We start from the raw sequence: 15,619 nt of genomic DNA on the forward strand, positions 1-15,619 counted from the left end.
TCCTGGAATGGACGATGAAAGGTGGTTATGCTTAGTTTATTAAAAGTTATCCTTAGTTTATTAAAAGTTATCCTTAATAGAAGTAATTCAGTAGCAGCTGCACATTATTTGTCACTATTCCTCTTCACCTGTAAATCTGTGCAGGAAGACTATTCTTGTCATTACATTCAGAATACACAAGATTTTTTTGAACACTTACAGGCAGTTGGTCAACCCATATTTAGAGGCTCAGAATTGATCTTATGTAAACGAAGATTAGGTCACTAGCCAGAAAACCCATCTTCAGTATAGTACTTCTAGCTTTACCTACTTAAAAATGCCATTAGAATTTCAGGCACAGGCAAATTCCCAAAACTTCACTTGTTTACAAAAATTGGCCTTGGCCTTTCCTATTGTGATGGATGACTATAACATATACTGCAGAGCCAGGAAGAAGCCTGCAGATACTTGCTAAGCTCCAGAAAGAGGAAGAACTGGTGTGTTTGTGGGGGATGGCAGGGAGTGAAGATCAACAATTGTAAACAGAGACTAATATAGTCTCAGCCAAATCAGGGAGCTGCATGAACGAGCTGAGTCCAATTTTTATATGGATGGTAAGAAGCAAGATGTTATCTTACTTGCCTTTGAGTGCTAGGGGATGGGTGAACTGGAGGGTGAGTTGTAGGATATCAGTGGTGGTTCTAGGAGAGCTAGAAATAAGAAATCCGTATGAATGAAGATGGGTGTAAGAAGAGTTCTGGTGCCTAGAATGAGGTAGGGAGAAACAGAAACAGAGTTATTTAAATGCCATTTGATATATTCTAACATAATTGGGGTATATGAATATTCATATGCTTTAACTCATTTCTACATATATTTTTTTCTAAAAAGTAATCTTAGCAACCTTTTAATCCAGTAAATTTCTATGGGTTTTACAAAATCCCACTTTAGTATAGTTTTTTCAGTAACTTACTGTAGTCATCTTCCTAATTCCCTTCTCTTCATAATTAAACCTTAAAGTCAAATTTCCTGAAGCCAACATAGGTACATGCATGTAAGCACTGTCTTAGAGGCCTTGTTCAAAATGGCAATACGTCACAAGCTTCCGATCACTGCATGGTGAACTATCCCAGGAAAAAAAACATCCCTACTGATCAGGCTTAAAGTGGCCTCTGGTATCAGGCCACGTTTAAGAGGTCAGTAGTGACTACTATTCCATACTGGTGTCCCTACTTCAAACCACTGTAGTAATCCTTTTGAAATTTGACCCTGTGCCTCAACATTTATACTAGAACAGGTTTAACAAGCTGCTTGTCATATTAACACTGTGTTGCAAGATCAAGATAGAAAATTCTACATAGATGAACACCTATAGTTTAGAAGCTGTGCAGTTCTACTGTATACCGATAACTAGGCTAACTTCCATGTTACGGAGGAATGAATGCAAGTAGGGAGGAAGAAGTCAGGTTTATAAAGAAAACTGATCAGCTACAGCTACCAGCACTCTATATTCCAGGGAAGTCCCACAGATGGAGCCATTAAAGAAGCCTAAGACAGCTTGTCCCAAAATGGTGCCCTGCTATCCAGCAGAGATGTGCCCCCCTTTTTTACACATGCATCCATGATGGCTCATAAGCCAGCACAGATTTGTCTGTACAAAATTGGTTCAGTTTCCTGCAGGGGCACGCTTTGAAATATTATGGAAGTGTTAAACTTTTGATTTGTGAGCTTGACAAATATACTCAGAATTAAAAAGTCAATGACAACTTTAGGAAATATTTGAGAATATTCACAAGGCACAATTCAGTTGGAGATTCAGAAGGGTTATATTAGCCTTATAGATGAGAACAAACAAAAGAGAAGTGACTTTTTCCAAATCTGCAGCAAAACTGAGTGGAGCTCAGATCTCAGTGCAGCAGACCACAGCTATTGCACAGCATTGCTTCAGTTTAGAAGGACTGCATTTCAAGATCTCCACTTATTACGAGCATCACCAAGACACATACTACTCACCTCCACCTTCAGAAATTAAGGCGCACACAGAGGGGTAATATCAGTGTAGTGCTTTATCTCCACCCACCGAAAACATTCACCTTTAAGTGAAAGCATTTTACAAACAATACAATGTTGACACCACTTATTTTTGCTTTGCATTAAAAAGGAAGAGTAAAACATTGGGAAGAGTACTACAGTCACATGGAAATTATGCAGAATTTACAGCATACACTGCAGATTTTTAAACCCTGGATTTGAGACTCCTTTTGCTTCCAGGAAGGCTGGCTAAGGGACAACTCACTTTTTTTAAATATATAAAAGTTTTACAGGGACAATAGTAAGAGGTTTAATCTGCCAGATTGTGATTTAGTACGTAGTGCATTAGGCACAATTTGTTTTGTACACATGCTCAAAGGAAATTCTTCTAGTACAAAGCCATCTAAAAACTTGGACTGCACAAAACCTAGCTACTAAAATGAAGGTTTGGTTGGAAAAAAAAAAAAAAAACCTATTTCCAAAAACACTTTACAGATAGAGGCTTTCAACTGCCATAACTAGGTGAAAGTTTAGTAGAATGATAACCAAAAACATACTATGAAGTTTCACAGATAGTTATGCTTTAAAAAACTTAATGCTGGGTCTTAAACAGGTCAGCTTCCTCATCCAGAGTCTACTCCAAGGGCTCATCCTCTTCTGCTGCAGTAACTCCTTTGATTTCTTCCTCACCTCCCTCCAAGGGCTCATCCTCTTCTGCTGCAGTAACTTCTTTGCTTTCTTCCTCACCTCCTTCCAGCAGTTGCTCTTCCTCCTCAGCAGTGAGGGTTTCCTCTGCAACTTGTGAAGTCTTTTCCTCTGTGTAGTCTGCTTCTACTTCTGCCTGTGCCTCTGCCTGAATCTCCTCTTGCTCCCCATGATTCTCAGTTGTTTCTGCTTCTGGGTTCTCCTCACGGTCTTGGCTTTCCTCATCTTTATTTTCTTCATCAATTTTGTTTCCATCTGCTCCTTCAGCATTTCCACTCATTCCACCCTCTCCTTCCTCATGCTCCTCTTTCTCTTCTGGATCATCTGTGAAGGGATTCTCACCCTGTAAGTCAAAACAGAATTATGTTGAAGCTGGACAGATTCGCGGCAGATATTAGCTAAGACCTTCTCACTTAATTTCACACAAATGCAAGGTACATGAGATCCTCCTTCGGGGCATGAATATTTCTGATCACTAGGCTGGGACCAGCACTTGGAAGTTCTCTGTACCTGAAAGTATTTGTACAGAACCAGAGGGTTTAACCCCGGCCAGCTGTAAGTTAGTGAACTTTATAGCAGTGCGTGGTGAAGGCACCCAGGTGGTTTGCCTTGTTACTGAGAGTTAATTTTATATTATGTGGACGTTACTTGTAGCTCCCCTGTTGTTCCTTCTCCCAGCAAGGTCCAATAAACTATTGGAGTGCCATGCTTCTGCTGATATAAGCAGACTGCTTTCAAACCAACGAAGTTACAAGAAAAGTAAAAAAAGACTTGGTGTACTTGGTCTATTGAAAGCAGAGCTGTTTGTAATGTCAGGAACAGGGGATGTTCAGATTCTGGGAGTACTCCTGACAAAGCTGAGCTATTGGAGATTTATTCTGTGTCAAATGTAAAATGATACTCTCCCATCCCCTATTTTAGAAGGTTTTTACCAGGCCTCGTCTATACTGAGAATTCATACCAGTTACAGACAGCAGTGTCACTGTACTGATACAAACCAGCAAAACTGTTATAAACCAGTGTTTGCATTGGTGCAAATCACCTCTTCTCAAAGAAGGGTGAGCTGCAGTGGCACACACTGCAGCTTAGTGTGGACAAGCAAAACTACAATAGGTGTATGTGGTGGTGCAGCTACATCAATGCCTACATTGGGGATTTCAGACAGCCAAGAGCTTAGTCTTGCAACCCATTTTCAATTCTGACATGATTTAAGCAACCAACATTCAAGAAGTCTATCCATAGTAGAGTTGGATACCAATCTAAAGATGGGGTTCCAAGCTACCCAATGTTGTCCAACACCAATGCTAACTGACAGTTTGGAGAAGAACTACTAAAAACCAAGCTGTAACTGAAGACAGGAAGATGCAAGCCTTGTTAGAATGCTAATGATAGAGGCATTTTAAGTACTAACAGAAAGACAAGCTCAAACCATGAACACCACAGATCAGCAAAGCTATGGACAAATGCTATCACAAGTGGAAAGCAAGGCTTTCTAATGCGGTGCATACTATTAGTTCCTAGCCCTCATGCTTGGCAAGGCATTAGCCTTCAGAATGGTCACTAAACACAGAGACAAGTTGTGACTTTTTGGTACTAGCCCTGGACTTTCCAGACAGTCCCAACCCATGGACCAATTATTGCCTTGGCATCAATGACAAGTTTTTGCGTTTATGTGGGTCATAGGCCCCAACCTAAAAAGGAGAGGGTTACTCACCTTGTGCAGTGCCTAAAAAGTTTGAGATGTGTGTCCTGTGGGTGCTCCACTTCAGATGTTGGTGAGTTCCGGTGCCATTGATCGGAGAGTTTCGGTAGCAGTGCCTGGTCGGGACGTGCATGTGCAGTAGCAGTCTCGTGGCACTGTTGGCGCCTCTTCTAGTGTGCACACAGTCTGACCCCTTCAGTTTCTTTTCTACCGTCGAGTCTTTAATGCAAACTCTGAAATAGAGAGGAGGGTGGCGGCGGCAGTGGAGCTACTTCTTCGGGTGCTGACCCTGCAGGTGGTCCACTTCAGGTGACTGCAAAACAGTGCCCTACTGTGGATGGAAGGGCTTCTGAGTTGTATTCATAGTTGATGCTAGCACTGTTAGGCCTAGTATTGCATCTGAGTTTTGCATTATTGCATAGCAATTAAAGAATGTGTGTTAAGATGCCCAAGTAGTGACCCAACATATCTCTGAGATTGATAAATTATTTAAAAAGGCTGTTGAGGTCCACATTGATCTGTCCAAATGGGCTCCAATCTCTGTCTGGGATTCTCTTTTTTGCTGTTGATAGCACAGATGGATGCAATCTGAGATCCATTTTGAAAGTCGTCGTTTTGATATTGCGGATCCCATTGACCTTTCGGCCGTGGAGACAAAGTCTTCAGAAAGGTTTCATTCTATCTAGGTAGAATGCTAATGCATGTCTAATATCTAGAATGTGGAGGATGGTCTCTTGTGCAGTCTCATGTGGTTTAGGGTAAGTATTGATTGGTTGAGATGAAAGGATGATGAAACCCTGGGGACAAATTTTGGGTGTGATCATGTCACTTTGTCTTTGAGCCTCTATTTCACAAATTTGTCGTGCAGAAATAATCACGACCAGGAATGCAACTTTCATTGAGAGGTGTAGTAGAGTACAAGTGGCAAGTGGGTTCGAATGGTATTCTGGTAAAGCCTCTAAGGAGCAGGCTTAGATCCCATGCTGGTGTGGAGTTGTGTATTTCTGAGTGCATGTTCTGTAATCCCACGAGGAAATGCTTTGTGATCAGGTGTGTGAATAATGAGACACTATCAATCTTATGATGGAAAGCAGTTATGGCTGCTAGATGTACTTTAACCGTACTTGGAGAGTCCTGATTGCTTTAGTTCCAACATGCACTCCAAGATCAAATGAAGTGGTGCTGTAAGTGGAGTTGTGTGTTTGTTTTGGCACCATATGGAGAACCTCTTCCATTTCTGTAGGTAAGTTGCACAAGTGGATGTCTTTCTGCTGAGTAAAACCTGTTTTACCTGTTCCGAGCAGGTTAATTCTTCGTGTTGTAACTATGCCTTCAGATCAAGTTTTTCCAGGTTTTGATGGAGGACTTGACCTTCATCTTGTGAGACGAGAGCCTGTCACAGCAAGAGCATGTATGGTGTGCAGATCGCCAGGCAGATCAGGTATGGGAACCATGTCTGTCTGGGCCACATTGGAGCTATAAGTATGATCTTGGCTTCACTGTTTGTATCTTGTGCATTACTCTGGAAATTAAAGGTACCGGTAGGAATACGTATAGGAGAGATTCGTTCCATTTGATGAGGAAGGCATCCTCTAGGGATTGTATTCCGAGTCCTGCTCATGAGCAGAACTCTGGGCATTTGGCATTTCATGCTACTGCGAATAAGTCGATGTGTGGGAACCCCCACGTGTGGAATGTGTTGTATGATGTCATTCAGTTCCCATTCGTGTTCTTGGGAAAACTCTCTGCTTAACGTGTCCGCAGCTGTGTTCTGCCAAGCTGGGAGACATGATGCTGTAATGGTGATGTTGTGTTTTATGGACCAGTTCCATAGTTTTATGGCTTCTATGCATAGGAAATGAGATCAAGCTCCCACTGTTGGTTTATGTAAAACATACATGCAGTGTTGTCATCATGACTTATTGTTTTGTTCTGGATTTTTGGGAGGCAATGGTTGCATGCATTGTGAACTGTGTCTCCATCGGAGACCACTTCCCTTGGATGTATGTTGGTTAGGTGGGTGCCCCAGCTGATCTCTTGTGATCAGTATGGATGGTGGATTCTGCCGGAATGGGATCCGCGCACATAAATTTTGTGGACTTGTCCACCACTGAAATGAGTGTTGGACTTTTGGTGTTAGTTTTAGGATTTGTACAGTCTGTGCTTTCAGACATCCCTGTAGGCAGCGCATGTATAGTCGAGCATGTTTTACTACGAAGGTGGTGGCCTCTGTATGTCCCAGCAGTTGAAGGAAAGTGTGTGCTGATACCTCTCGGCTGTTTGTGACAACTGATATGAGAGTGGTCAGTGCTGCGAATCTGGTAACTGGTAATAATGCCTTGGCCTCTATGGACTCCAGGTGTGCTCCAACGAAGTCCAATTGTTGTACTGGGTTTAGAGCAGATTTCAGTTAGTTTATTTGCAACCCTAGGGTGTGAAAGAGGGTTATAGTGCTTTGGGTAATATAAGACGGTTACTCACCTTTGTAACTGTTGTTCTTCGAGATGTGTTGCTCATATCCATTCCAGTTAGGTGTGCGCGTGCGCCGCATGCACGTTCGGAGATTTTTACCCTAGCAACACTCAGAGGGCCGGCAGGCGCCCCCTGGAGTGGCGCCTCCATGGTGCTCGATATATACCCCTGCCGGCCCATCCGCTCCTCAGTTCCTTCTTGCCGGCTACTCCGATAGTGGGGAAGGAGGGCGGGTGTGGAATGGATATGAGCAACACATCTCGAAGAACAACAGTTACAAAGGTGAGTAACCGTCTTTTCTTCTTCGAGTGCTTGCTCATATCCATTCCAGTTAGGTGATTCCCAAGCCTTACCTAGGCGGTGGGGTCGGAGCGAGATGTTGCGGAATGTAAAACTGCTGAGCCGAAGGCGGCATCGTCTCTAGCCTGTTGGACCAATGCATAGTGCGATGCAAAGGTGTGGACGGAAGACCAGGTGGCTGTGCGGCGGATTTCCTGTATGGGAACATGGGCCAAAAACGCGGCAGATGAGGCTTGAGCCCAGGTAGAATGGGCGGTAAGATGGCCAGTCGGAATATGAGCCAAGTCGTAGCATGTCCAAATACAGGATGTCACCCAAGAAGCAATTTGCTGGGAAGAGATTGCCATGCCCTTCATGCGTTCTGCCACTGCTACAAATAGCTGAGGTGAACGTCAGAAGGATTTGGTCCTCTCGATGTAAAACGCGAGAGCCCTGCGGACTTCTAAAGTATGCAGCTGCTGCTCCCGTCGCGATGAGTGCGGTTTTGGAAAAAAGACTGTCAGGAAGATGTCCTGATTGACGTGAAAGGAGGAGATGACCTTAGGGAGGAACGCCGGGTGTGGTCGCAGCTGTACCTTGTCCTTATGGAACACCGTATAAGGAGGATCCACAGTCAAAGCTCTAAGTTCTGAGACTCATCTAGCCGAGGTGACAGCAACTAGGAATGCTGTCTTCCAGGACAGGTACAGCAGCAAGCATGTGGCCAAAGGCTCAAAGGGGGGCCCCATGAGCCTGGTCAAGACGAGGTTCAGGTCCCAGGTAGGGGCTGGTTGTCTGTAGTGTCGATGGTTTACCACAAAGCGCAGATACCTCCTGTGAGGGGGATAAATTGCTATGTGGAAATATGCATCCTTCATATCGAGAGTGACGTACCAATCTCCGGGATCCAGGGAAGGAATAATGGTTCCCAGGGATACCATGCGGAACTTGAACTTTTTGATGAATCTGTTCAGTCCTTGCAGGTCTAGGATAGGCCGGAGGCCCCCTTTCGCCTTGGGAATGAGGAAATAACGGGAATAAAACCCCTTCCCCTTAACTCCGCCGGAACCTCCTCTATAGCTCTGATTGAGAGGAGCTTGTGGACCTCCTGGATGAGGAGTTGCTCGTGAGAGGGGTCCCTGAAGAGGGACGAGGGGGGGGGTGGAAGGGAGGGGGGTGAAAAACTGAAGACGGTATCCGCCGTGCGTAGGACCCAACGATCTGATATCAACTGGGACCACGCCGGAAGGAACGGGGAAAGGCGGTTGTAGAACTGAAAGGGATCCGGGGAGGCAATTGGTACACTGCTCTCGGGCGCACCCTCAAAAGTTTGGTTTGGGTCCCTGCGTTGGTTTGGTGGGACCAGAATTGTTGCCCCCTTGCGGTCCAGACTGACGTCTGCGATTAGTGCGACCTCGTCTTCTGGCAAAGTCTTGCCATGGCCGAGGCAGGGGGTAAGGGCGCTGCGGTTGGGAGCGGAAGGACTGTCTTTGAGTCTGGGGGGTATGCATTCCCAACGAACGCATAATCACTCTATTGTCCTTGAGGCTCTGCAGTCTAGGGTCAGTCTTTTGTGAAAACAACCTCGACCATCAAAAGGCAAGTCTTGCACCGTATGTTGCAATTCAGGTGGCAGGCCAGACACTTGCAACCATGATATACGGCGCATGGCTATGCCAGAAGCGACTGTTCTGGCTGCCGAATTGGCAGCATCTAACGAGGCTTGTAAGGAGGTCCTCGCAACCCTCTTTCCCTCCTCCAGGAGTGCTACAAATTCCTGGCGGGATCCAGTGGAACCAACTTGGCAAACTTCCCGACAGCCTCCCAGGTATTGTTACTGTATCTGCCAAGGAGGGCCTGTTGGTTCGCTATGAAGAGCTGGAGACCTCCCACAGAATAGATCTTTCGCCCCAACAAATCCATTCGCCGGGCCTCCCTAGATTTAGGCGCAGGGGCTTGTTGGCCGTGACGCTCCCGTTCATTGACGGACTGTACCATCAAGGAACAGGGAGCGGGGTGCACGTAGAGGTACTCATACCCCTTGGAAGGCACCATGTACTTCCGTTCGACCCCCTTGGCTGTGGGTGGGATGGAAGCCAGGGACTGCCAGATGGTGTCTGCTCTAGCCTGGATCGAACGGATGAATGGGAGAGCCACTCTAGTAGGTGTCTTTGCAGACAAGATGCTAATCACCGGGTCCTCCACCTCTGGAACCTCCTCTACCGGCAGGTTGATATTCTGGGCGACACGCCGCAGAAGGTCCTGGTGTGACCGGAGATCAATCGGAGGTGGTCCCGATGATGACGTTCCCGCTACTGCCTCGACCAGGGAAGAGGATGATGACAGCCCCGGGACGAGTGGGTCCTGCACTGATGCCTGGTCCGGGGGACCTCCGTCTCCGGAAGGTCATGCAGTTCCAGTGCGTGTGCACTGGTTTCCTCTGTGTCAGCGGGGAGAGGCCAGCTGATGGTGGCCTCGGGCACACGGTGCTCTGAGTGACCTGAGCGTGATGGGCCAGACGGTTTGCCTTGGGCTTGATGATACACCCAAGGTGTCCAAAAAGGACCACTGATGAGGTCCGTGGTCCTGGCCATGGGCATGCGCATCCGAGTCCCCATAGGAGGCACTGTCCACATGGGAGGAGACGGATGGGTGACGTGAGGGCCACAGAGGAGCCGAAGACCCTTGGACCAGGTCTCTGTGTCCATTGGACTCCTGTCTGCCCTGGTACCGGCGAACGGTACCGAGAGTCGTAGCGGTGCCGGGAGCGGGACTGGGACCTGCGACCAACGCAGTGCCGGGAGGTTGACCAGTGCCTCGCATCGCCATGCCGAGATCGGCTGCGAGAGGTACAGCGGTGCCAGGATCTGGACTGGTGCTGAGAGTACCGCGATGGAGACCGGGATCTCAAGCGGTGCCTCGAGTACGACCAGTACCGAGATGGAGAGCGGTACCGGGACTGCGAGCAGCGCTGGGAGCGAGAGCGACGGTGGGACCGAGAGCGTCTGCGGGACCTGGATCGGGACCGGCAGCGTTGCATGGTGTCCGGCGAAGATGGCCTCATCATGGTGGGCTTGCCCAGAGACTGAACCCGCACTGGCGGTGCCAGGGGTTTGGGCAGCTCGGGCTCCATCAGAGCGATTAGCTCCCGAGCCATGGAGAAAGTCTCTGGCTGTGAAGGCACGACGAGCTCAACCACAGTGTGCGCTGGGGAGCTGGTAGGCACCGGACTCGACGGTTCCTGAGAGACTGGAATCAACGGTGTGGAGGCAAGCGGTGCCGCAGCAGTTGATGGTGCTGGGTGGTCCGCTTGAGATGTATGCTCCAACTGCGGCGTAGATACAGATGCCACAGGAGCCTTGTGCCTCTTGCTCCTCGGGGAGAGGGATCGGTGTCTGCCGGAGGGTTGAGCCAGTGAAGGCTGAGGCCGAGGAGTCTTCACTGGAACCATGCAGTCCGATGCGGCGGGAGCACTCGTCCCTGGTGCCGGAGTCGGTGCCAAGGATGGAGGAGTTAGAGCTGCCTCCATCAAGAGTTGCTTGAGTCAAATGTCCCGCTCTTTCTTCGTTCGGGGCTTGAACGCCTTGCAGATTCTGCACTTGTCCGCAAGGTGGGACTCTCCCAGGCACTTTAAACAGGAGTCGTGTGGATCTCCTGTGGGCATCAGCCGATGACAGGCCGCGCAAGGCTTGAAACCCGGTGAACTGGGCATGGGCCCCGGTACCGGGGGAGGAGAAGGGGCTAGCCCCTGACCCTCTAACTATTTACACAACTACTAATACTACAAAAGTCAACAAGAACTAAGGAGAAATTAACTATGTACACATTAACTATATATACGAGCGAAGAGTTAGGGACGTGGAGATCAGCTAAGCCGCGCTCCACTGTTCCAACGACCGACACGGGCGGTAAGAAGGAACTGAGGAGCGGATGGGCCGGCAGGGGTATATATCAAGCGCCATGGAGGCACCACACCAGGGGGCGCCTGCCAGCCCTTCGAGTGTTGCTAGGGTAAAAATCTCCGACGAACGTGCACGCGGCACGCACACACCTAACTGGAATGGATATGAGCAAGCACTCGAAGAATTACTGTTTCTGCTTGAGTAGGTCATTTCAGTAGGCAGTCGTCTAGGTATGGGAAGATCAATATTCCCTGTTGGCACAAATATGATGCAACTACTGCTAGGTTTTTGGTAAAAACTCTCAGGGTTCTTGAAAGTCTGAATGGTAGCACTCTGTATTAGAAGTGGTCTTTCCCTACTGTGAATTGTAGAAACCTTCTGTGTGCGGGATAGATAGTGATAAGAAAATATGCATCTTGTAGGTCGAGGGCTGAGAACCAGTCCCTCTTTTCCATCACTGGGATAATTGAGTTCAGTGTGACCATTCTCAATCTGTGGGTACAGACAAACTTATTGAGTTTTCTGAGATCTAATATGGGTCTCCATGCACTGTTTTTCTTCTGAGTCAGGAAATAACGGGAATAAAATCCCTTTCCCCTGTGCTGTTTTGGAATTTGTTCCATGACACCTAGTTGTAGAAGATGCTTTATTTCTTGTCATAGAAGGTGCTTGTGAGAAAGGTCCCTAAAGAGGGACAGGGAGAGGGAAGGAGGATGGGTAGGTGGAATGGAGATAAAAGGGATAGCATAACCTGTTTGAATGATCTCTAATACCCAGTAGTCTGTGAAGATGGAAGCCCACATGTGATAGAATGGTCGTAGCCAATGACCAAAGGTCGGGTTGCTGGTAGTACTGATGCTAGTTGTTGGGGAAGGTCAGCCAGACTCTCGACCAACATTTCTGGTGGTGCTTGGGATGCCACGGACTGAGACTGGGAAGGACAATGTCTTTGTGGCTGCTGTCTGTCTCTGGTTGTCACATGGCCTCTGTTGTTGTTGCGATGTATGGTCTGTTGCGGGAGTATGGTTGGCATCTCCTCTGTCTGTTTGGGTGTGTGTAAATGATGAGGGTTCTCAATATCACTCGTGAGTCCTTCATGGAATGTAGGACTTTATCCATCTTGGCAGAGAACAGCTTGACCCTAATCAAAGGGGAGGTCTTCTATCTTAGTTTGGAGTTCTCGCAGGATACATGAAGAACGTAGGCACAATGCTCTGCGCATTACTATTGCTATTGTGTGTGCAGCTGTGTCAGCGACATCATGGGATGTTTGGAGCGTTGTTCTGGCTATGAACTGTTCCTTATTAACAACTGCTTGGAATTGTTCCCTCTTGTCTTCAGAGGTTTCACTGAGGAACTCGTTCGTTTAACGTAATTACTGTGGTCATATTTCGCTAGCAACGTTGCGTAGTTGGCTGTGCAGAATTGCTGAAGAACAGATTTTCCGCCCAAACAGATCTATTCTCTTCCAATCCTTGTTCTGAGGTGTGGATCGGGATTGGACTTATTTATCCCTGGCTGGCAGCATCCACCACTAAGGAGTTGGGCTGTGGGTGTGAAAAAAAAGTCCATTCCTTTATTAGGTACATAATACTTTGTCTGCAGGTCAGAAAAATATTGGTGGGTGTTTGCCCCACCGTTTCCATCAAGGCATCATTTATTGGCAGGGCTATCTTTACCATAGAAGAGGTGTGTAAGGTTTTTAAGAGCTGGTGTTGGGTCTTAGTTACCTCCTCCAGCAGAATATTCTGCTGGTGTGCCATTCACCTGAACAATTCTTGAAATGTTTAAAAAAAGTCACCTGTGGCAATGGAAGCATCACCGATCATCCAGAGAGGACGATGAATTGTGAGCAAGTGAGGTATCTTGTTCTGTGGATTCCCCTCTATCATCTCCAGTCTCCTCTGATGCCTCTGGTAATGGTTTTGTTGTTTAGCTTATGTGTCTCCTGTGAGGAGTGGGAGGTTTGGAGAAAGGAGACATGCAGGCTTCCCACGAATCCCATTGTGGCCCTTGTATAGGGAATGGCATGGGAGGGCACATCCAGGGATGCGAGCTAAGGAGGCATGTCCCTGGTAAGCTGCTCTCTGATTCTTGTGTAGGACATTGGTATCCGGTGCCTGATGAGAAGACTTGCTCCTCAAGGTCTTCCTCATCTTCACTGGAAAATGGTAAAGCTGTAGGGGAATCTGGTTGGTCCAGTGCAGTTGGTACCGGTGAGCTGCTGGTGCCAAACAGAGGCAATCTGGGAGTAGGGGTTACTTTCATGTCTGCCTTATGTGTAAGAGGACACAATGCCATCATTTAGAGTGCTGTTTCTTTCAGTGTCAAGACTTTAAATAGTAGCTAGGTCAGTGCAGATGGTTTCTGCATGGCCTTAAGTCAGTGCTGGTGGTGTCGTACTTGATATCTCTGTGGACGGTTCTGATGAAGTTGGTGCAGACATTGCCAGTGGCGAAGGCTGTGGCACCATGTCCTCTGTAGGAGTAGTCGGTGCCGTGGAGGAGGCGGCTATTTTGTGCCTACCACTTGACTCCTTTCCCCTGCTGGCAGAGGTCCTGGTACGGAGGAGGTGCCTGTGCATCAAAGGTGTCCACTTTGCCTGAGGTTGGCACTCAGGGTAGATACCTCCCTGGAAACCATTGCTTTTTTTAACTGTTCTCTGCTTGGGGAGGACGTGGCCCTTCTCCTTGATTTTGTAGAGGAACTGGCACTTATTCAGTCCACCAAGGATGTACTCAGAGAGTCCTTTGCAGAGGGTTGTCCGGGATCTGAGGTGGACGTTAGCGATTTCTCCCTTAAGAGGACTTTAAGTCAGAGATACCTCTCTCCTTGCTCGAGTTTTGATATTGCTGCAGTAAGTGCACTTTCGTGGTATATGTAACTCACCTAAACAGCAGACATATTGTGAGTGCCCATCTGAAATCGGCATTGCTTCCTTGCTTGGAGTATCTCTCTTGAAACCTGGGGATCTAGGCATATTTTTGATGTACCTCATAGGATGGGAAAAACAGGAGGGCTTTTTTTTTTATTTTTTATTTTTTTTTTAAAAGAATGAGCTGTCAAGCAGGAGTAACGGAAACTTAACTAAAACTAATTTAACTAATTATTTAGGTAAGACGCAGTTAGAAATCCTAGAAAAGATGTTAGATTACTACTTCAGTGTTGCTGGAGAGCTCCGTCTCTGACCAAGGATGGTTGAGAAGGAACCGCAGGGGTCGGGCTGTGTGCGCCCTAGATGTAGATGAAGTGCTAATGGCACCGCGAGACAGCTACTGTGCATGCACACCCCAACCAGGCACTGCTATCAAAAATCTCCAATCAATGGCGCTGGAATGCACTGACACTTGAAGTAGAGCACCCACAGGGACAGCACTCGAAGAAGGTGGTTAAGTTGTTTACCTTTATAATATTAAATATCACTCTTCTGAAAGAGAGAGCAGGCCTGCTGCCAGTAAGCACTGATCCTTACTTCTAGTCCCCTGGCCCCATCTTAATGCACAAAGGTAGTCTGGACTATGGGAGAGGGTATGCATCAAACATCTAGCTTTAAACTTGAACTTCTTACCCAGAAATCCATTTCAAACACTAGCCAACAGTTTACAGCACCAAGGGAAGTCAAATTAGCAGCTCTTGAAAGTATATATACTATCTTGAGTACTCAAACTGACACTAATATCAACAGCATTAGGCTAACAATGCTACATTTTTGCTAGTGACCCAGACTATAAAACTGCCTAAATTCTATTCCATTCAACTGAAAATGGACACATTTCTCATCCCTTGAAGACCTGGACTTTGCAGATGATGTCGCTCTCCTATCACATACCCAACACCATATACAAGAACAACCAACTCGACTCAACGCATTCAGCCAGCAAATTGGACTGAAAAATCAACCGCAACGAGACAGATATGACCTTTAATGTTGCCTCACCATCACCAGTACGGCTAGAGGATTATGTTCTCACCAGTATAGAAACATTCACATACTTGGGCTGCACCATCAGCCAGGATGGTGGAACAAGCCAGGACATCTGGAACAAAATCAATAATGCCAGGAACACCTTCAGGAGCTTAAATACAGTCTGAAAATCAAAATCAAACTCAAGATTTATCAGAGCTGCATACTTTCAACACTACGTTATAGTGCAGAATAAAAAAGTATGACATGTCCAAAACTGTCTTCATTCCATACAACCTGCCTCAGAAAAATCCTCTGCATCTTTTGTCTCAGAACAATCTCAAACCAAGATCTATTGACACAGTGCAGCAAAGAATAGCCAAGAATATCTGGGCACCATCATTGCCGCAAGGGGTTGGAGATGGATCAGTCATGTGCTTCAGACGGAAACTGATTCCATCACAAGAGTAGCAATAAGATGGACACCTGAAGGCAAATGAAAATGAGGCCACCCAAAATAACATGGCGAAGAGTTGTGGAATCCGACCTGAAAAACCTGGGGCACAGCTGGGAAACCATTGAAAGACTTGCCAGAAACAGACAGGAGTGGAAGAGTGCCCTAAACTTCAGAGGCTTAATAGGAAC

The 15,619-nt window shown here is 46.9% G+C and overlaps 1 protein-coding gene across 5 annotated transcripts in view; it reads right to left on the reverse strand.

The window, feature by feature from the left end:
* Nucleotides 1-2,027: 2,027 nt before the first annotated feature.
* The window catches only part of AKAP8L (A-kinase anchoring protein 8 like), a 77,588-nt gene continuing 63,996 nt past the window's right edge, over nucleotides 2,028-15,619 (reverse strand). For all 5 annotated transcript variants that reach the window (XM_050925848.1, XM_050925851.1, XM_050925849.1 and 2 more), the window contains one exon: nucleotides 2,028-3,058. In XM_050925848.1, coding sequence (XP_050781805.1) covers nucleotides 2,645-3,058 — 414 coding nt within the window. In that variant the 3' untranslated portion in view covers nucleotides 2,028-2,644. The remainder of the gene's footprint in view (nucleotides 3,059-15,619) is intronic.

Source organism: Gopherus flavomarginatus, chromosome 16 (genome assembly GCF_025201925.1).
Source record: "Gopherus flavomarginatus isolate rGopFla2 chromosome 16, rGopFla2.mat.asm, whole genome shotgun sequence".
NCBI classification, from domain to species: Eukaryota; Metazoa; Chordata; order Testudines; family Testudinidae; genus Gopherus; species Gopherus flavomarginatus.